Source organism: Fistularia commersonii, chromosome 36 (assembly GCF_037954325.1).
Source record: "Fistularia commersonii isolate RoL2024-O1a breed Wild chromosome 36, RoL_Fcom_v1.0, whole genome shotgun sequence".
Lineage (NCBI taxonomy): Eukaryota > Metazoa > Chordata > Actinopteri > Syngnathiformes > Fistulariidae > Fistularia > Fistularia commersonii.
Genome location: NC_141319.1, coordinates 5218885 through 5241354, shown reverse-complemented (window position 1 = coordinate 5241354; position 22470 = coordinate 5218885). Strand labels below are relative to the sequence as shown.

Sequence of the window (22470 nt, the reverse complement as noted above, 5' to 3'; positions counted from 1 at the left end):
AAGACCCTTCCTGAGAAGTTCAAAAAGCTCCCATGTCTTGCCCTGAAATGCTCTTTGGCAGGTGTCAGGCCCAAAAATCAAAGTTGGCATCGTAAACGCTTGGACTGAAGAGGCAAACAAAAGATTTTTTGACTTTGTGATGTCTGCTACATTCAAGTTTGGGACATTGAAGTGTACCATACATGCTGTCCTGTGCGATGAGCAGAACATTGTCTTCAACATTGTGAATCTAGAAACTCCCTTTGAGCATATCTCCACCGCTATGATCAATCTTGTCAAGAGTGCACCTCCGAGGAAAGCTAATGGAAAATCTTCTCATTTTGACACATATTGTTACTCATCACATCAAAATAGGGGCAGAGGAGCAGGTCGCAGTCACATGTAGGAACAGTGTCAGTTGGTTTTACTGTCAACTTGATAGGAACATTGAGACGATAAAGGCTCTCCAGTTAAAAGTTGACAATCTCTGCCGTTGGTACTAAAACTATATACAAAATATCCATAAACCTAAGATTATGACCTGAACATCTTGCAGTTTAAAGTAAGGTGGGCTCATAGAATTTTTCCTGGAATTATTTTATAAAGTCAAGTCATTCTAATGCCAAAGACATCATTGAAATCATGTAACTTTTGAAATCAGCACCTGACACTAACCAGCATCTGAAGACACAGAGTTTGTCCATGTTTGTCAAATAGCTATCAAATGCTCCTACTTGAAAATGTTTGGTGTTCTTAAAGATCCAGTTGTGTATTGATTAGTAAGACAGATGATAAAACATCTGAGCTGTCAGAATTGGAAATTGAGTTTGCAGATTTTTATCCATCTATATACTAAGGGGATACCGTTTAGCATGATAGGCCAAAACTCAATTTATCAGAAATTTACAATATATATTTTTTTTTTTGTATGTTATTGTGTGGGAAGCTGTGTTTTCTTACTATACAAGTACATGTTGTCATATCCTCCTATAGTTCTTACTGGAAAAAAAAAAACCTTCCTGTATTCCAGTTTTGATCTCTTCTAGGTCCAAAGTGAATCAGTGCTGCTCTCTAGTGTTGTTCCTAAGCAACAGTCAGTTGGTGAGCTACTATCTTTACATAACAAATAGCATCATATTGAAGAGGGGATTATTTGAAATCATTTACCTCTTTATTATTATTTGCTCTTCTTATTTATTCATATTCCGTAGCCCCAAATGTCTTTGTCTTAATTAATTGCTGTTTTTTTTTTCTTTATTTTCACAGGAGAGGCTGTCGAAGCTGATGTTCCACAGGAGGAGGTGGCTGGAAAGTTGGCTGCTTGTAAAAAAAAAAAAAAAAGAAGGATGAAATGTATGAATGTATCTATATTGTTCTGAGATGGCTATTCGGTTGAGTGGTCACTTGTGACTTCCAACTACTGGTACTTTGGATCTTCGGTGACTGAATTGCACTTTTTGTAAGTCGCTTTGTATAGAAGCGTCTGCCAAATGACTGTAATATGATGTAATGTTGTTAATTTCTCTTAGTGGCTTTTTCCAAGCTTTCCTAAAACCCCCCTTTGTTGTGGTTGGTGGTCTGTCTTCAGGGTGCTGGGATGGTCCAGCCTTCCGTATGGATACCCGTTGTGGAAAGAAAAATTTATACCGCCGACTCCGGAGTAAAACCTGAGCAGCTCATAAAACAGCTGAATTACAGAGCAAGAGCAGACCGGGTATCATCTTGGCTTCGTGCAGGAAGAAATGTGATAAATCAATCAAGTGAACCGTTGAACACTGCTCCAAAAATCATAAATCACTCATTTGATCTTCTTCTCCTTTTGGGCTGCTTTTGATTATCCCTAAACATTCCTCTGGGTGTCTGGAGAGGCGCATCCTGCCTGCACGCCCTGAGACCTGTCAGGATTCGATCTCAGCCCGAGTTGATATTGAACGAGAGTGATCGTGCACCCATCTCTCTGCAATCCATACCCGCCTAGAGGGACCTGGTGCTACGCTGTCCTTGAATAAAACTTTTGTGAATACTTTGATTTTCAGAGTTCCTTACAAGGGCCTTAGTCAAAGTTGGAATGGTTCTAACACGCGGGTGTTGTGTTTTTTTTTTCCAGGATTTCAGTGAAGAATTGACATTTTCTGACAGTGACAGCTTTGGTAAGTAATTATTAAAGTATTTTGGTCAAATGTAATTAAGGTAAAGTCCCACTCAATGTGGGTGATTTATTAACACTTTAGCTGGAAACAATGGGCGGGGTGTGTTAAAATGAATTTACAAACCCATGTGACGTGTATTTATTTAGTTATGAACCAAGTTATAGTCATTGGCTATAAATCATGAGCCAGATGGTCCTCATAGCAATCAATGTATTGGAGGTTCGTTATTGTTTTTAGTGCGTGTGACCAGGCTGGGCTTTTTTTTTTCACGAGTCCAACATCAGTATCATGTCAGGCTCAAAATTTGGAAGAAGCTATTTTGCAACAAGTCGTGACACTGACTTCACTGTATATTTGAAACGGAGGTCGCCTCTTCCCCAGTCGGGGGAATCTTTAAGAAAATCCATGGAATTGTTTCTAATTTAAGAAATTACTAATCCTGAACCTCTCTGGGTCAAGAATGAGATCCTACCCGAAGTGGACGAGTTCAAGTATCTCGGGCGTTTGTTCACGAGTGAGGGGAAAAACAGGCGTATTACGCAGTCAGCAGTAATTCGGATCCTGCACCGGCCTGTCGTGAAGGAGCCAAAAGGCGAAGCTTCGATTTAATGTTGGATCTACATTCCTACCCTCGAGACCAAGCAGCCAAAATAAGTTTCCCCACTATTGAACCAATTATTAGGATTGTCTGAAAGTCCTGTTTTATGGCCTTTAGGACCCTCTAAATGTTTTCATATTCAGGATTTATAAACAGCGTCAAATGGTTTGTCAGGTATTTGTCATGTTGTGTTTGACACTCTAGCTGAGAACGCTTTAGGCTTTATATTTAATGCAACTTTTTTCCCCTTTTCAGAGGCCCAACTGTCCAACTTATCTCACGTGTCTGGTTGTCTGTGATTTTTTTTTCTCTCTTGATGCCGAAAAAGCACCTGAGAGAATAAGAGCCCCGTTTTCTCCACGGGACACTTAAGATGCTCTCCAAATCAAATTTACTGATTTCAGATGTGATGTTCACAGTTCAATTGGAAAACATTTGTTGTCCCTTAAATAGCAGCTGCTCAAAATGACTGTAATAGAAAAATATGTGCTGTTACATTTGTGTTATGTTTGTGTTGGATAGGATTTCAAGCTGTGCGTTTCTTTGTGAAACATTTGGAATAACAGATCTTTTGTTGACGTTAACGCTTGTTAGCGAGTACAATTTTCTGTATCAGTGCTGCATGTTTTTGATTGACTCAGCGAGGGGCAATCTGTATACATTACAAACCAGATTTTATTGGATTTCTGTTGACAGGAAGTGTATAAAAGTGGAAGGCTGTTATTGACCCATGCATTCCCATACATTTGACCTTGTAGTGTTTATTGTCTATATCCCTTAACTGGCACTGACTGAGTTGCATTGCGGTGCGTAATGGCGTGTGTGTAGAAATTAACAAATTGGCTAGATTTATAATGTATCTGCTTAATAGTCATTAATCAACCGTCCCTAGCCGGTTTTGGATTAAGACTCATCCAAGACACACCATCACACAGCATTCACCTGTAGCTTGTCTCTTCGCAGGTCATTTCAGAGACACACAGTATTTGTGAGGAATAACATATCTTACACACTCGTAGAATATCGCGTTGTGGTTGAAGACTTCCTTTGAGAGATTGGTTGCAAAATGTAAAGATATCACTGACGGGGAAAAGTGTCCAGCTGCTCGGAGGCAACATTCTGGCGTCATGGAACAAACATTGGTACAGTGAGTGTCAAGAAAAATGGTTTCTGCTTACGAGGTAGAGCTCATCGTTCCTACGAGGGTTGTAACGGTTCACAAAGAAGGGACTGTGATTCAGGACACTTGCTGCTGTGCAATAGATTTACTGAACAAACTATGGCTTTGTCTTGATTTAAAAGTCCAATATTGCTGCTGCCAATCGTTGTCCTCGGTTTTCTTGAATAAATAAAAAAAATAAATATGCCCTTAAATTACTATCAACAATTGTGGGCAGCAATTAATGTTATGCATGATCTTGATAATTAGGCTTATTAAGGGTAGAGCCAAGACTTTGTTTTCAAAATGTCTCACTCTGGTCCGTGTTGACGTTCAAAGGATGTCTGCTATGTCCAATGAGTTCGTCTCATTCATCTTCTATGCTGACTTCAGTATTCCCTAACAGCGGCGTTAGGATAAAAATTTGGATTTCTCCCGGTTTGTCGCCGCTCTGTGGCGCGCCCAAACACACAGATAACCTACAGTTTCTAGAAGGGCTTTCCAAAGGGAAACCGTGCTCTAGAAGGAGGTCCACACCTGTGCAGTGATTCAAGTGCAGTGATTCAAAACAACACTGCACTCACCTGATACAGTGGCACGTCTGATTGGAAGTTGCCTGAAGTGTTCCGTTACAACCCCGGGTTCCATCATCTCTCTAGTTTGGCAGAGCAAAAACACAACATTTCTGTAGCCCTTTTTAAAATCACGTGTGCATAAAATGGCATAGGTCTGTTGACATTTGGGGTCACTCCGCTGACTCCGGTGTATATGGCAAGATTGTTAAGGACGTCCCAGGTATGAGAGCAGTGTGTGAGGCCACAGATACGGGTCAGATGGAAGAGGTAAGCACAGTAACATTAGTTCCCGGTATGAGGTTTTCGTCCGCTCCGTCGATCAGACCGTCCCACTGATTGAAGTTCCGGTCCAAACCTGCAGATCCATAGACAGCGGTAAATGCATTGTCATTCCTGCACTGAAGCTCCTCGGGAGGGTGAGGCTTCGTTAGCGGGCAGTGAACTCAAAACTCACTGAGATGCCGTTGCAGGAAGGCTAACGTTGCTCTGTTGGAGAGGCCGATGGCGAGTTCGGGGTCAATCTCTCCCTTCAGCTTCATTAACTTTCCGATCCAGTTGCCTGTCAGGAAGGTGAAGTCTGGGAAACTCTGGTGGACTGAGCCTCTGCGTGGACAAACGGGATCTTATTAGAAGAAACTCAGTTCAAAAATCAGACGGGGCGCCGCTCAGTGCAGATCTCATACTTGATGGTGATCATCTTCCTCTGGACCGACGTGGAGTCCAGCTTCCTCATTCGGCTGATGTTGCCCGCCCACTGGAACTTCTCCGAGTTGATGAAAAAGATGGGTTGTTTCACTTGGGGGAAAATCTCTTCATCTAAAGGGAACATCCAAGCGTCCAGTGCCACGCCACACCTGAGAGTGATGCAAAATATTGAGAGTCCACGACATCCACCAACGTACGGACTTCACACACTGGCTGAGTTGCGTAATACTACCTTTATTTATGCATTTCATTTGCAAGTATGGAATAGCATTTGAACCTTTTCTGTCCCAACTATGCATTATTGCAGTATTTGCATTTGAAATGACGTGCATTTTGAAAGCAGGTGAAAATACGTCTAGGATTACTAGCCATTATTTTAATATCCTTCAAGGGAAAAATTATAGGATTCTTGAAATGCTTGAAGCCCTGAATTTACTTTGTAGTGTTTCTCCCTTGTCAAGCAGGTCCTGCTTTATCTGTTTACTAATCTGAAATGGCAGTGGCTCGGACTGCGGCAATATAGGTGCAGTTACCTTTCACGCGGAAATTTAAACACGTTACCTATAGTCCTCTGTCAGGCAAGCGCATATTGCAAACACAACCAGGTATTTGATGCCAACAAACCTGAATTTCCCTTCTTTGGACAAGGATTCAATCACCGTCGCTCCCCCGAAGGAGTGTCCCATCACCGCTACCCGATTCAGATCCATGGTGTTCTGGGGAACGGGAGGAATGAGAGGTGGTCAGATGATCCGCCCAGCAGATCACACCCCAGGCAAAACACTACGAGGGCTAAGATGCTGCAAACCAATGCCCTGTTCGACTGTGAGTACACATTTATGTAAAAGCTACCTCTAGGTTTTTCAAATGAAGCAATCAGGCTGTGACTTAAATGTAGACAGTGATGTGAAGGTAAAAGTCAAGGAGTTACCGTTTCAACACTCAAGATTGAAAACACAAACTTTTAAATGGCCAAATCAACCATTGGACATTTCATAGAGACCTGGTACTCCACAGAGGGCAATTTAAAATGGATCTTAGAAATCCCCTTATTGAAGTATGAGCCCCCACAACATCCAGCCAAATGAGGAACAATCTGGATGCCATTATACTGTAGTTAAAGTTTTAATGTGTTATTGTGTTATTGTGTTTAGGGAAAAAAACTTCCCATGATGCAAACCATTGGTTTGCCTGATTTTAAAAGAAAGATTGAAAGAATTGTATTTTCTATATTTGTATTGACCTGAGAAAACTAAATGAAAGCCTGTAAAGCTCAGCCGAATACTTTGGTTGCAGCAAGTTAAACATTAGGGTCAACAGCTGCGCTTCCTGACTATGTACTTTAACACAATAAACTGTTTAGATTGCTTCCCCAAGTATTTCAACACTTTATGAAATATGAACCCGTATAACCGCTCAAGCCCTCAAACATCTACTGATGGACACACACACACTCGCACGCACAAATGCTTTTGTTGTTATTCAGCAGGGTTTTTGAAATACTTCTGATCCCCTTTGACCTTCCTTATGCAATTCGAAATAAATTGGTGGAATAAAAAAAAATTTAAAAAAAAACAACTTGTGCTTGAAAATATTAAATAGCAACAACAAAGTGACCCCGATGGTCAGTTGCTGAAAATATAAAATAAATCTCACCTTTTGTCCCCAGTGATTAAAAGGTTCAGTGGCGCTGTGTTGTCCTTATGTTAATCATATTTTTCTTACATTAAATAATTTCTCAGGAAACATTTGAAAATATTTTTAAATCAATATGTCTGATCATTATTAGCTCTAGCGGAGCAGATATGTATTTACTTTCTTCAATTGAGTTGACAGAAACCTCACCTCCATTGTTTTCCAATCGAACTTGGTTTGTAAAGCATTTTCCACTGCGGTCCCTGAGTTAATGGCTGCCAGTTTAGCCAGAGCCTGAATGCACTCGTCTGCTCTCTGTTTCACCTGGGACGATTGGAATGGTGAGGAAAGGAGAAAGAGAAAATTTAATATTGCAAGATCCAAATAATCAAAGTAACTTGCATACCATTACAGAAAACTATGTGAATGGCCAAGTTGAATTAGCAAACAGAGATGCAGCTTGAAGCCCCTAAAATACACATCAACACACCATGAAGAAACACGGAAGTGGTTTAAACGGGCCCAGTTTGGCTGCATGTTCGATTGCCACATGAATGCAAAGTTCATTGTTGAGTAATCAGATCCCTCCCCATCTGTCTGCAACAGGCGTCTTATGTCAAAAGGGGACTCGAGTTTGCCGCTGACGCAAAGCCAGCAAATGTCAAACTATTAATGGAGATCCATTTTCCGAAAAATCTATAAGCTAAGCGCTCAGTTTGACCAAAGGACTTAAAACTTGTACGAAGGCTGCTTCTTTCGGGCTCAAAAGGGGTGAAATGACCGAAAATGTAACTGGTAACGGCAATCAAAAGTATCTTTTCTGCTAAACTAACAAGGCAGTTTGTTTCTTACGCCACAAACTTATTAAAACTCTTAAGAAGATATGACCTCTGACATGGAAAAGTATATCAAGATTAGAATTGAGAGCTTAGCATGGAGCCAAGGGTTTATGAGATGGGGGATGGTATTGTCATATTTTCACCTTTTATTCGATGAGCGGAGCTTTTTATTTCAAAATGTTTTCACTGGGACTTACACAAACGCAAACAGCCTGACCGACAATACACACTCTGATTTGTCAATATGTTGAAAAGTTCCTCAAAACAACAAAAATCCAGCCAATTTTCTTTGTGGAGAAATTGTGGAGAAACAGGTCACAAGCACATGGCAGTATTTTCACTTAGTGACGTATAAAGGATGACTAGCATTGTGATCATACTTGCATGAAGCCTCCCAGTAATGCAACATAAATCCTGAACGCAGATCAGGATTTACAGAATACAAGCACGTGCGTTTGGCTCACGCGCGCAGGTTTACTTGCAAAGGACCGAATACTTCATACTTGCTTATTTCTGAGAGGGAACTCGCTCTCTCCGTGCTGCAGAGGTCTGTAGTACAGCCATTCCTTCACTGGCCTGTCTGGCTCGGAGGCAGAGCATTTGGCCGAGCTTTCGCCGCCTTTGTTTAGCTCAATTCTGTCACGGAAATAAAAAGTAGCTGAGGCAGACAAGTCCCTGCATAGGGGAGAAAAAGAAAAGAGTATTCAGATTTGTTTTGTCAAAGACAAAAGAGCTGATATAGCTTAGACACACATCTTTAAACGGTTTGGAATTACATATATGTTCCATGCTGAAGTGTACATTGTACACAGAAGTGTTAGACAGGTTTTTTTCCACAGATGTTTTTGCAATTAAAAAATCTCAGTGTGTCAAGTCAAAAAATAATTTTCCCTTAAAATATTCTGGGTACCGTTGCATGTTATTTGAAACGCATTAATAGATAGCCTGTATTTAAAATGAACCTCCTTAGACTCGTCTGAAATCTCACACTCTTGTATTAAATGTAATATTTTGACAAAGTACCATTACAATTTGACAGCCAGAAGAATTTGCGGGAATTTAAAACTGAATTGAAAAAACAAAGACAGTAAAACATTCTCACTATCTGTCCAATCATTAATCTTACTGTTTGCTTTCCCTCTGCTTTGCAAAACCTCGAACAGCATGAGGGACTGATCTTGGATTTCATTTGTTATGTGACGGAATAAATGTGTGTGTTTGATTATTCCCCACACGGCAGTGTGACTGCATGACTAGACGGGATCAGTGTCGTGACTCCCAAGCCAGCAGATTTACTGGGTCACGCCGTCACATGCTGTCGCTGTGGCTTTAGCCTTCGACCACAGTGAGATTCAGAGTGACACCGCTCCACGCCGCACGGCTGACGGACCAAATGTGGCCACTCTGTTTATCTCCCAGCGGGTCCTCTTGTCTCTAAACTGAAAAGAAACGATGACCTGGTTTGTTCTATTGTCTGTCCCCTCTTTCCATTTCTACTCCACTGATAGACAGCCGCTTGTCTATTGACACTAACCTGTTATTGTTTGCTTGGCTGACAAACAAAAAGAATTTCTTCCAACTGACATGTTGGTTTCAAGTGTCTTTTTTTACACGGTTCATGACTTGACTGTTTTAAATGGTAGACTTTTGGTGACAGGTCTCCTCCAGTCTGTAAGTGAATCCTCGGATCAACCGACGTGACGTGCTTCGCGAGTTGGTCGTACGAGTGTGTCCAGTATGAAATACCTGTGTTCCACAGAGGCCACAATGAAACCCTGAGAGGCGAGTTCTGCACATATAGCCGAATACAAAGTCCTAGAAAAAAAAAAAAAAAAAAAAAAAAAAAGGTACCCACAGTGAGTGGGAGACTTCGGATTATAAATAAATGCAACAGTGTCAAAAACAGACTCTGTGTGTGTGTGTGCGTTCTGTACCTAAAGGCTCCCAGTCCATGGGAGAAGATGATCACAGGACATTTTCCATTTGATTTCAGTGGAGCGTCCAAGTAGGCTGGAATCCGACAGGCCCCTGAAATAAAGCAAAGATCACATATTGTGACCGTTTGTGCACTTTATTTTGGTGATGACAATTTTCCACTGCTCAAGTTCTTTATCCCTCAAACTTCCTCTATAATTTACAAACAATTTCCCTCACTTTTTAACATTCCTTTCAAACTTAAAATGTCCTGTATGAAATGATTCGCTTGTGTGCCAAAGGCCTTGCAGACTCACTTGCCTTATCATGAAAACTGATGTTGAACAACAATGGCTACACTCTTTAAATTTACCAATGACAGTCGGATTCCATTCTCAGATTTTAGAAAATTACATTTCTCATAAAATTCTTTCCATGAAAATATGGATGAAAAAAAGACGACATGGATAGACAGTGTTTTGCACCCACTGACATTAGACTTGTTAGTGTTAAACTTAATATTTCATGAAAAGACTTTTTTAAAAAAAGGAAAATGCTTTGCCAAATGTTTCCCTCGGGATAGTACCAGTAGAAAAAAAATAATCTTAATATCCTACAAAAAAAGAGGATAATATATTAATTGATTACCATTATCCGTGTTATTTCTCAATTTCTTGTCGATCAAGTCTGATTCACATTTCTGAAATACTCCTGTCGTGGTTATGGCCGCATTCGGTAATGTCAAAATTCTTTAATTCTTCCTTTTGTTTGAAAAGAAACATAACTGATGAATGATGATGGTGGGCAATCATGAAAGTTCAGTGTATCCATGGTAACAGAGCTTCGAGTAAACATTGGCAAGGGAACAGCCTGCAGTACACCTGAATGACCGACCCAGGTTTAATACCTAAGGCACGATTCAACCCAGTGAATTTTAAGAGATCATCTAACCTGGTGTGTTGAATGATAGTTGAAAAAGAAAAAGATTACCGAAGAGGTGGTTGAAAATCTTCTCACTGAGAGTCCTGTTGATTTTCATGAAGTCGGCCAGTCCGTTAAAATACTCTCTGCACGGGACCAAATCTGGCTTTTCTGCATTTTCAGTCTCTTGGCATGGATAGTAAAGGCGGAAGAAGGTGCCCTGGTAATGAAACAGAAATTAATCAATAAAAATATATATTTTTTTTTTCCAAAGATGCCTTGTCATACAGCTCAGATCCCTCAACTCTGAAACTTGCTTGTGTGTCAAGGGATGTTATTAAAACCTCATTTATCCATTATAAGTGGTTTCAGTTTGAAAACCCTGTTTAACCTTAATATTTCAGTATAGATCTTTGTTTCTGCGTGACATATTGCTGTACCTGCAAGGTGTGATCCATCATAAAGTCTGTACATCCCACTGCGTTGGGGCCCTTGGCTGGAGGGATCCCAAGGTTGTTACTGCTGGAGTTTCCCATGATGAAGAGACCGAGTTTTAGCTTCCACTGCTCTGTGTAACAAGGACATACACATATTTTTTAAATAAATGATGTCGGTGACTAGAAAGGGTGATGAGTCAATTTACATGAAACAAAAAGTAAAAGCTAAAAGAGGGCTAATGCTAGCTCGGTTTAAATATCAGCATACAATGAAAAGTTCCACAGTGCCTCTCTTCACCTCCCCATGTGTTTTGTTTAAGCACCTAAAAAATGGTGTAGTTTGGGTCCTACAAATATTTGTATTATAAATGTAATCATTCATGTCTGGTGAAACAGGTAATGTTTGAATCTAAAATGCATCCCATTTTCATTGACAGGAGAAAACTTGCCACTGTCATGGGACTGGTGGCTCTCCAGGAAAGTAGCTAACGCTTTAGCAGGCGAGGAAAAGGGGGATGGAAATGTAAAGAGTGATTTTGTGTGGGGAAATAGAATGAGTTTCAAGCCTTACCTGTCCTTGTGTGCTCGTAGATCTTCTTGACTAACACCTGGACGAGTCCTCCATTACAAAACATGAATTCCCACCCTCCCCCGGCGGTGTGAGCAGGGGGGGTTAGCCGCGGTTAGCTGTTAGCCTCGATGACACATACAAGCTAGTTCGCTCAAAAGATGTGGCCTCACTCGACCCCGGGATGACTCCTATCGTTTTCGCAGCATTACAAGCGACATGACTCGTTTTGAAAGAGTTTTACATGGGTTTCCAGACGATGTGCGTCAACAGGGAGTGGCTTTACAGGGACAAAGGTTATGGACGGGGTGATAGCTAGCCGTTGGTCTCGCAGGATGTGGTGGCAACAGTGACAGAGGGGCGGGGAGAATTGGGCCACTCCCGCCAATGACTTTTACACTCTTGTTTTTCTAACTCCTTCTCTGACATCACATATACACTATATTCACTGCATATCGGGGTTTCTATGGGAATGATCCTTCTGTCGTGTGTCTTGTTAAAGGATCGATCTGGTGAGAGAGCGGCTAGCCTGATTGACAGATGGGTCGACACGTGGATTTGTTGACAAAAATCACATACTCGATAGTACTATCGAATTTGCGTGTGTCGCAGTGTGATTTCCTGGTCGGTTAAAACGTACCGTCGCCACTGTCATATACGTTTATTTGTTACGTATTTGCACGCCAGGAACAGTCTTTCTAAAATATAATCCGAAAGCTGGAATTGGGGACCTCCCGAACAGAGAGGGCGCTGTTTAGCATTTCACGTTGCGTCACAACACACAAATAAACACAAGAAGGAACAAAAAAAGAAGCTAAAACCTGGCGTACCTAAACCCAAATAACCACTAATAGGGTGTGTTCAATATGAAATTGGTGAGTTAGTGACTTATCTTTTACTGTCTTTAAGCAGCAGAGTCTAGCTTTACCCAACTAAATCGCAAATAAGTCTATCATAAGTATAGCTAACTGTTAGCTTAGCAACCACTAACCCGCTTGTCTCAGCTACTGTTAGCTTGACATCCCAGCTTCTTATGCTATATTTTGTAGATATTATAGTGCTTTTAAAAAACACCGCCTTTATCCTTATATTTGGATTCTGGTCTCTCGTAAAACGCTGCTTAGTGTTTACACTTAACGCATATTAAGTTTACACTGACTTTCTTCCAGTACTGCCTGTCTGGCCACCCTACATTGCCCTGCAATGTCCTCAAATTCAAATCCACCACCATCATGCTGGACTGTGGCCTGGACACAACCTCCGTCCTCCACTTCTTGCCCCTTCCGCTCGTACACAGGTAAGACACCGACATCACTCCTTTTGCCATCATTCTATCATCCACAGCTAATTTTATTTTGTATGAGAGCCTGCCAATCCAGTACTGTATTAGTGTTGCTGTTCCCCCCTCCACATACCAGACGTGCCTGTCAGAGAGCAGCAAATTCACTTGAACAACTTAAATAAAACATAACTGGAAAAAAACCGTGCCCACGTTTGTCTGAAAGTTGCTGAAAATTGGAAAGTGATTGCATTAGAAAATGAAGCAATGCATTGAAGAGAATGCACCTTTAATCGTCCTATTTCAATTTGCACAGAGGTAAGTGGACAGTGCAGAACAGGTAGTGAAGTTACAAATATTATAATAAAAAAACAGCAGCATGCAAAGTATTGGAAAATGAAAAAAAAAAAAGATGTAAACCCTTGTTTTTAAAAGGGAAACTTGCATTAGTAACACAAATGAGTGTATGAATGAATGAGATTACCAGAGAGTTTTAAAAGCGCTGCCTAAAAATAATTGATGTGAGGATTATCTCCTGAGAGAGGTGGAACTAGCCTTCTCCCTATTACATCTCGGAGGATGCTGACTAATTTGTGGCCTCTTTCATGCACGTGGTTGTCCTTGTCGAGGCTAACATTGTGAAATGTGTTGACTCTGAAAAAGGGCAAATCTGCATATATTAGCAGTGATTGTTCTACATATTTTCCAAAACTTTTTTAAATCATTTAGAATAACTGAATAACTTGTCAATTTCAGCCCAAGACTGTCAAAGCTGCCTGGCTGGATATCTAAAGATGGAACGTTGAACTTGGAAAAGGTTTGACAAGAATTTGGGTTAATTCTATTTACAAAGCAATGAATGGAAGTGTTTCTGTATTTTTTCTTTTCAGTGTAAAGTAGTGCATACCGTTTAGGGTTTTACATAGGAAGTTAACAAGACGTAGGTTTTTTTTTGACTGGAATCGAAAAGCTGTTTGCACCTGTGTCTCCAGGAGCTGAAGGAGTGTGCAGGGAGAGTGTTTGTGGACTCGCAGCCAGAGTTCTGTCTCCCAGAGGTATCAAACACAAACACATCACACATAGTTAGCCACATAGTTTGATTTCAATTTATGACACAGATGCTCAGAATTATAGAAAATAATCTTTATTCTGGAATGTTTGGTTTTTGGTTCATGGAAAATGTTGCTGTCGTAAATACTTAAAATGCACACTTATATCCAAATCAACCAAATGGTCCCTTCTTACCACAGAAAGAACTGCTGGATCTGTCAACCATCGACGTCATCTTGATCTCCAACTACCACTGCATGATGGCCCTTCCCTACATCACTGAGCACACAGGTTTCACGGGGACAGTGTACGCCACAGAGCCCAACCTGCAGATTGGCAGGTAAGTAAACACCAGAGGTCATTCTTCATTGATTAGAAATAAAAAGAAAACCTACACAAGCGTAATTATATCATTTCCTGTCTGAGACTATTTTCAAATGTATCTATCTTTCTCCAGACTGTTGATGGAAGAGCTAGTGAACTTCATGGAAAGAGTCCCCAAAGCACAGTCCGCCACCTGCTGGAAGAACAAGGAAATACAGAGGTAGACGCTGAAAGAAAAGGAAGTTTCATGTCTGATTTCTTTATTGTTTCACCGATTATACGCATTTTGGATTCATTCATATATTTTTGTGGTTGACATGAAATAATGTGAATAAATCTGAGGCATGTTTTACACTAGCAACAACAATGCTGTAAACAAAAATAGATAAATAGAAAAAAAAAACAGGAAAATATTGCCTTGAAATCACAATGGAATTACTGGAAAATAAACAAGTCAGCGGTAAGGTGTTACAGGGCAACGATTGGGAATTTATCAGACAATAAGGAGGGGATTTGCATTATTTGAATTCTAACTACAATCAAATGTTGATTTAACATAATGCTCTGTCCTGAGAAGGCTTGCTCATATTGTCCATGCCTTGACAGGTAATGTGATATATTAAAACGGAGATTTAAAATGATCATAATAAATAGTCGTCTCATTTACTCATTTAATATGAATGAAGAAGTTATAATGCTGTGTTAGGCTGCTCCCTGGGCCGCTGAAGGACGTGGTGGACGTGTGGACATGGAAGCGATGCTACAGCATGCAGGAGGTCAACTCGGCCCTCAGCAAAGTGCAGCTTGTTGGTTATTCCCAGAAAGTGGTAAGACATTCATCACTCTGACTATCAAACCATTAAACCACATCTCCTCTTCCTCTGAGTTCAAATAAAAAAAAATCAAATTTTTAAGAAAGTCATGGCTTTTTCTTTTACGTAAACATTATTCTTCTGTTGCTCCACATGTCCAAATCAGTGTATTTTTTGCAGAAGCTCCTTTTAGACCTGCTCGTATCAAGAAGCTTTCTTGTCCTTTTTTTTCCCCGCAGGAGTTATTCGGAGCTGTGCAGATCTCCCCGCTCAGCTCCGGCTACTCCTTAGGAAGCTCCAACTGGATCATCCAGTCTCACCACGAGAAGGTTTCCTACGTGTCGGGGTCCTCCCTCCTCACCACACACCCACAGGTACGTACAGAGGGGACATCATGCAGATCAATACTTGATATTTGAATGCTACGTTTTATGGTCTTGTAAGCATTTTCGGAGCTGGTGGGGACAAAGTGATTATGCTAAAGGAGATTAGGAAAGAAATAAGTACCTTGGGCTTTTGCCAGAGAAGTCAAAAAAGGTGCATTTGTAAACAGTGAGCAAGAAGAGATGAAATTAAGAATAGAAAAAATGGTATATTGAAGAAATAAACACAATTTGGGTGAGAAAAAAAACTCACATTCTAGCATCCAGCTTTGTGCATCGCCTTAGCTACTACCGTCCTAATAACATATAACTTAGCAGACACAGTTACAACCTCCTTAATACTTCAAGCCTTCGATGATCACAATGTGTTTGTGAAATTGACCCCCTCTCATTTCCCTCTGCCAGTATCTCACACATAAATATACTAAATGGGCAAAGTGTGTGAGATTTCTCACTTCTAAAGACCTTGCACTCGGTTTGACCCTCCTAATCCTCGTCTTTGCAGAACCTCCACCGGAGAGTTTGGATTGAATCATATATTTTCCACCAAAATTATTTAGTGAGTCAGAAAAGCGCAACCATAAGGATTCGTCAAGATGGTCTTTGGGAGAACGTTTGTCTGAAAAGAAAAGTCTCGAGTTTTGTCGTGACTTTGAGACTGGTCTGATTCCGCTGCTCCTCTTCCAGCCCATGGACCAAAGCTCTCTCAAGAACAGCGATGTTCTCATCCTGACAGGCCTCACACAAATGCCCACCGCCAACCCGGACGGCATGCTGGGGGAATTCTGCAGTAACCTTGGTATCGATTCGTTGATTTGTGAAGCAAAAAGCAGGGCTCCTGTCCGTTATTCATTTTTTCCATTTCTGCTCACGTCCCTGTAGCCATGACGATCCGCGCCGGGGGGAACGTGCTGGTGCCGTGCCATTCGTCGGGGGTGATATACGACCTGCTGGAGTGCCTGTATCAGTTCATCGAGAGCGCCAACTTGGGGACCACACCCTTTTATTTCATCTCGCCCGTGGCAAACAGCTCGCTGGAGTTCTCGCAGATCTTCGCCGAGTGGTGAAGAGCTTTCCTTTACGATTTTCTCCTCATTTGCAAAAAAAAAAAAAAAAAAAAACCACAAGGCAGAATCAACAAAAATCTTGATATCTGCTCAGCTGAATTAGTAAGGAAGGTTTACACCGACAGGTTCTCTTTGTTCTTAAAAAACAAAATCAGCTTCATGATTTTTCTCCCGACATTGAAGGAAAAAACAATTTGCGACGTGCTTCTTTGGTTCTCCTGCCTGTTCAAGCTCCTCCATCTCTAAGCTGCTTGCAGGCGTGACCTCGTTCTTTCATTCGCTACCCAGAGGGACGGCAGGTGAACAGGAGAGTGTGATTATACTGACAAGTCGAGAGCTTTACCCTGCAGCTCGGCTCCTCTTTCAGAGCCGCGCAGCTGCCGACCCCATTCCAGTAACCTGGAATCCCTCACTCTGGCTGCTCAGCAGAGAACCGGGGACAAAGATTTAGAAGTGTGTTTCCCACACAGCTGCAAACCCGGCAGTAAATGAAACGAAGTAGCAGTACAAAATGCGCGGTAAGCTAAAACGGCAGCATTTGCTTGTGTAAATTTGAATATGGCTTTTAAAAAAAAGTGTCGCATTAACAGTTACTGGTATAAAAAAGGTCAGCATTTTTCCTCCTCGGTAGAATATAAATGTCCTCATTAGACGGGCAGATGGATTATTTGAATATCATTTAACGAAAATTTCGGTAGTTTCATAAAAGTCAGGTCATTCTGACTTCCTAATGTTTTCCCTAAAATCTCGTTTTTGATTTATCCACTTTGATATTCAGACCGGAGACGCAATTTAACCGTTTTCTCCCTTTTCAGGCTTTGTCACAACAAGCAATCCAAAGTGTATCTCCCAGAACCTCCGTTCCCCCACGCCGAGGTGATTTCTAGAATGCATGTTATGATAAATGTTATGATATAACTAATGAAATTCCCTTACAATCCCCCCTGCATTGCGGATTTTAAGCTTTTTTTCATCTAATTTTATATTAGTTTTTTTCGCTTTATCGCAGGATTTATTGCGGTATAAATGCATTTTTATATGTTTATTGTTCCAATTATTTTTATGGTAAAATAAGTATTTTCTAGGGTGGCGACCAATCAGAGTGTGGTGTTCTGTATCCTGGGCTCTGATTGGCTCAGCGACCGCAGCATCATTCTCTGCTACTCGTAGTGTTTCTCCGCTGTATTCCGTTTGTGTGAATTAGCTGTGAAAGTTTTTAATTTATTTCAGTCTTTACGATGAAGCCCAAATGAGCAAGATGCTAACCAGGTTAATAAGAGTGTGTGGAGGGTCATAAAGCTTTAAAATATATTGCTCCGAAATATAAAGGGAACACTTAAACAACACAATGTAACTCCAAGTCAATCACACTTCTGTGAAATCAAACTGTCCACTTAGGAAGCAACACTGATTCATTTTGACTTGTTTTAAGGACATTATATCAACGTTGGATCAGCCAGGAGTGTGTTTTTCCACTTAAACTTTGAGTGTGACTCCAAATCCAGACCTCCACATTTCATTTCTATTGATAAGTTTTGTGCGATTTTGTTGTCACCACATTCAACTATGTAAAGATCAAAGTATTTAATAAGAATATTTCATTCATTCAGATCTAGGATGTGTTATTTTAGGCTTCCCTTTATTTCTTTGGCAGTGTATATATGAATAATAACCTATAAATACGGTCGCTACGTTTAGGATTTTTGTTTATCATGGCGGGCTCTGGAACGTAACCCCCCCGATAATCGAGGGACTACTGCATAGTGATATTTTACTTCGCCCAACGTCATGGTCACCGTCAAGTTGATGCAAAAGCGATCGCTTCTTTCCTGAGAAAATTCAATTTGAACTTTTCCTCCTATGGTAGTTGATCCAGACCAACAAGCTGAAGCACTACCCCAGCATCCACGGAGACTTCAGCAGCGACTTCCGTCAGCCGTGCGTGGTTTTCACGGGCCACCCGTCCCTGCGCTTCGGCGATGTGGTTCACTTCATGGAGCTGTGGGGGAAATCCAGTCTGAACACCATCATCTTCACGGGTAAGGAGGACAGCGAACGTGACGCGGATTCTCTGTCCTCCACACGGGAGGCGTTAAAGAAGAACGACATCTCTGTAATTCTGACGCACCCGAATGTTTCGCCCCACTAGAACCAGACTTCTCCTACCTTGACGCTCTGGCTCCCTACCAGCCGCTGGCGATGAAGTGCGTCTACTGTCCCATCGACACGCGCCTCAACTTCCACCAAGTATCAAAACTGCTCAAGGAAGTCCAGGTAGACGGTCAAAGACAGATTCTTGAGATTTTCACACCAGCTGAACGTTAGGATCAGTGGGTGTGAGGATGAGGGATGTTGCCAGATGAAACGGTTATTCTGTCCGGACGGTCACACAGAAACCCAGATGAGACGGCTCTCGCTGACTGTTTTTAACATGTTTTCCTATCAGTGGGACTGGAGCTGATAAAAGTTTAAAAAAAAAACATATCTGTTCCCGGCTGACTCGTTTAACTGGACGTTTAAGGGTTAGCGTTTCCCCTTCAAAGCAAAAGATTTAATTGCCACAAAAGGCCTGTCTGTGTGGATGTATTCAGTGTGTGGTTTCATGTCCTTGTGAGAAACCGGTCTCTCCCAATGACAGCAAGTATAGGCTCCTGCGACCCTGAGCACAGGATGAGTGGTATAATGAATGAATATCGGCACAATTCACTCTCATTCAGATCTGCAACCGTTCACTCATTCATTGACATATACACATAAAACCATTCAACCTCTCATCTGCACGTCTGGACAATTTATGGTCCCCAGCGTGTTTTTAGATGAGATGAGATGAGAACAACTTTATTTATCCCGAAGGAAATTGTTGTGCCAGAGTTTCAAGCAAAAACATAACAATAATAGGAAGGAGGGAGAATAAGAAATACAATAAAATATAAAATGTCAAGGTTAAGGCTATCAAGTGTTTTAAGGTCTTAAGTACAAAGATTTGATTTACAAAGATTTTCGGAGTGTGGCAGGGAACCCTGTGCAGATATAGGGAGAATGTGAAGACTCCAGACAGGGGCCGTCTTGCTGTGAGGCGGAAACTCGAACCAATGAACTTCCAGTTTAATGTGTCAGCCGGGAACGCGTTTCATTTGTTTATTTCATCAGCTCCCTTTCCACTGATTGAAAAAGGAGACTTTGAAGCGGTATGTATATGAATGAGTTTGTCAAAACACCTGCTTCACTTTGTATATTTTCTGGCTTAAAGATCTATGATTCAGGTCATTTTACTGGCGTCAGAAGTGTGTGCGCTTTTGCCATTAGCAGACATGTATCCTTCTTCCCCCCCTGCAGCCCCTACATGTTGTCTGTCCGGAGCAGTACACGCAGCCGCCGCTCACCCAGTCGCACCGCTCGGACCTGATGCTGGAGCTGCAGCCGCCCCCCATGCCTTACAGGCGCTGCTCCGTGCTCAGCCTGCCCTTCAGGAGGAGATACGAGCGGGTTTACATCCTGCCCGAGGTGAGCCACGTCTGGACGCTTCCTCTAGCCCAGGGGTCGGCAACCCGCGGCTCCTCTTTCATCTTTACACTGCGGCTCCGAGTGGCTTGGGAAAATAAATTATAAATATTTGATTGAAGTATATTTCATTTGTGTTAATTCCTTTTTTTTTAACTTTTAGGTCTAAGTTGGAAGATTATTGTGATCTTGAAATATTAAATAAAATTATATTTATTATTTTTCGCCGCTCAAAATAACGTCACACTGGCGGTAGCCGGTATACCTGCCAGCCGGTAAAGTCCCGATTTGCAGATGCCGTGCGCAGAAGTTCAGGAGCAGAAGTCCCATAAACAAGATAAAATAAATATTTATGAAGATATTTTGCAAATATTTATTTTTTATTGTTCACTGACACAGTGATTTTTTTTCCCGATTTAATTTTAAAATTCGGGTCAAGGCTCCGCTAAACGCTCTGAAAGCCCAAAGCTCAAAATGAGTTCATTACATAAATAAAATTTAATTTTCTCCGTAATACTTTGTGAATTTCAGAAGCAACACACTACACACTTGTTTATATAAAGTGTAAAGGTAATAAAAAGCAATTTATACAGTGGTACCTTTATTTATTTTAGACGTCAAAAAGTAATTGCGGCTCCCAGTGTTTTCTTTTCCGAGGAAACCGGGTCCAAATGGCTTTTTGGGTGTTACAGGTTGCCGACCCCTGCTCTAGCCTGTCTGATAAAAAAGGAGCTAAAAATCTAAACATCATGTCGTGCCCTTTTTCACAGCTCGCTCACTCTCTGGTGCCCTCTGAGATCAAACCTGGTATCTCCGTGGCAACGGTGTCTGCCATGCTGAACTCCAAGGACAACAAACACATGCTCCAGGTGTGCGACCATAATAAAAAAAAAAACATGATATCATCATTTCTCGTGTTCAGGAGCACGCTGACGTTTCCCCTCGATGTTTTGTCAGCTGGTGCCTAAACCCCCTCCGGCGCCCCCCAGCAAGAAGAGGAAGCGCGTGCTGGAGGAACCCCCGGTGGTGCTCGCCCCCAAACCCTTGCTAAGCGGCGCGGTACCCCTGGAGGCCTTCCTCGCCACGTTGCAAAAGGTCTGAGAGCCCACCGACATCCAGAGCGATGGAAATCTAATCAAAAAAAAAAAAAAATTACTGCTGACGGATGAGTCCGGCTCAGAGAAGCATTTCTCAAAACGGATCGGAGTGAGAAGTCTTTAGTTTCCATGGATGGATGTTTCCTCAGGCAAGAAGCCCCGGTGGTAACATCAACATTGGTGGTTCAAATTCGGAACAGATGTATTTTTGGGTTGAGAAGCGGTGAACGTCAAACCGGTACAATTGGGATTCAAGTCTTTCTTGCACTGAAGAATGTTTCAGCAGGTTGCCTGTTTTCACTCTTAAATGAAGTCGGGAGTGTTTTACTAAAATGTAAACTGGCACTTTCCTGTGAGAAATGCAGTTGGGGATTTCTTGTTGGGACTGCTTGTTGTCTGCAGCATTAAAAAAAAAAAAAAAGATTTTATTTGTTTTGTAAAATGAAACATGTCTGCGTTGTTAGGAGGGTTCTGTTAACCCTTTTTTTGTCCTTGCTGCTGCAGCACGGCATCACAGAGGTAAAGGTGGAGGAGACGGCGGACGGACACATCCTCCACCTCCAGGCAGAGGACGCACTGATTCAGCTGGAGGAGGACGGGACGCACATCGTGTGCGACAACAACGAGCCACTGCGCACAACGCTGCGAGACCTGGTGCTGCGCTTCCTGCAGAAGCTCTGACTCTTCGCCTCCTTTGCGGGGATTCAATCGGACTCCTCTAGACTACAGTGTCTCCAGCTCACAGGTTTACTGTAGTTTTACTGTACAGTACTAGCAGATATATTTTACAAAAATCAGCATTTTGTATTAAAAATTCGAAAAAAAGGTCTGTTTTAATGATCATAGAACCTCCATTAATGTTCTCCTGGAGAACAATGAGGAGTCTTTAATAAACCTCCGGCATGTAGAAGGGCTGTTAATCCAGGAAACGTGCTAAATCCTCACACAGTTGCACTGGGAACTTTTTTTCTGAGAGGCAGGAGAGCTGCCAACAGCCTTACCCTGTCCTCCTGGTTTGGGATCAAGTACTGGTAATATAAAAAAAATCTGTTCTGCAAAGTACATTATTTGAAAATAATTATCTTTAGCACATGGGAATGAGCTCGAGCATTAGTGTCAATTTCAGATTGATTTGAACTAAAACACACCGTCAACAGATTTAAATGATATTCAACCAGGCTCCTGCAGATGTAGCGTTGATGGATCATGCATTGAAAAAAATGACGTGCACGGCGCCATTGCTGTGATAAACATTTACCCTCTTTTCTTAATTTCAGGCCCATTGTCTCATATTTCAACATTATTGGATCACATACGTAGTACCGTTACCTAATGGAAGGCCCACATTAGCAGGAGCTCTTAACTTGAGGCGAACCCCAACTCTCCAACCAAAAGTTTGACAAGTTAACAGATGCTGTATCTAACCTTAAACATAGACCATAAATGTTCTTTTTAAATCCTTCAAAACGAGTGTCAG

At 41.6% G+C, this 22470-nt stretch overlaps 2 protein-coding genes across 2 annotated transcripts; one reads left to right on the top strand and one right to left on the bottom strand.

Moving 5' to 3' along the window:
* Window positions 1-3977: 3977 nt before the first annotated feature.
* On the bottom strand, window positions 3978-11839 carry pla2g7 (phospholipase A2, group VII (platelet-activating factor acetylhydrolase, plasma)). The gene is made up of 11 exons (XM_086143062.1): window positions 11484-11839; window positions 10916-11043; window positions 10545-10695; window positions 9575-9668; window positions 9387-9455; window positions 8144-8315; window positions 7012-7125; window positions 5791-5882; window positions 5145-5315; window positions 4916-5064; window positions 3978-4816 (listed from the first exon to the last, which is right to left on the bottom strand). The coding sequence occupies exons 1-11, from the start codon at window positions 11545-11547 to the stop codon at window positions 4716-4718; spliced, it is 1305 nt and encodes a 434-aa protein (XP_085999188.1). The 5' UTR covers window positions 11548-11839; the 3' UTR covers window positions 3978-4715.
* An 81-nt stretch (window positions 11840-11920) lies between these two features.
* ints9 (integrator complex subunit 9) lies at window positions 11921-21936 on the top strand. The gene is made up of 17 exons (XM_086143073.1): window positions 11921-12355; window positions 12650-12777; window positions 13516-13576; window positions 13752-13814; window positions 14010-14149; window positions 14267-14353; window positions 14840-14960; window positions 15185-15319; window positions 16016-16127; window positions 16211-16391; window positions 17211-17271; window positions 18263-18434; window positions 18545-18669; window positions 19732-19899; window positions 20667-20765; window positions 20854-20991; window positions 21498-21936. Exons 1-17 carry the CDS (start codon window positions 12347-12349, stop codon window positions 21672-21674), a joined length of 1977 nt encoding a protein of 658 aa, XP_085999199.1. The 5' UTR covers window positions 11921-12346; the 3' UTR covers window positions 21675-21936.
* Window positions 21937-22470: the final 534 nt, after the last annotated feature.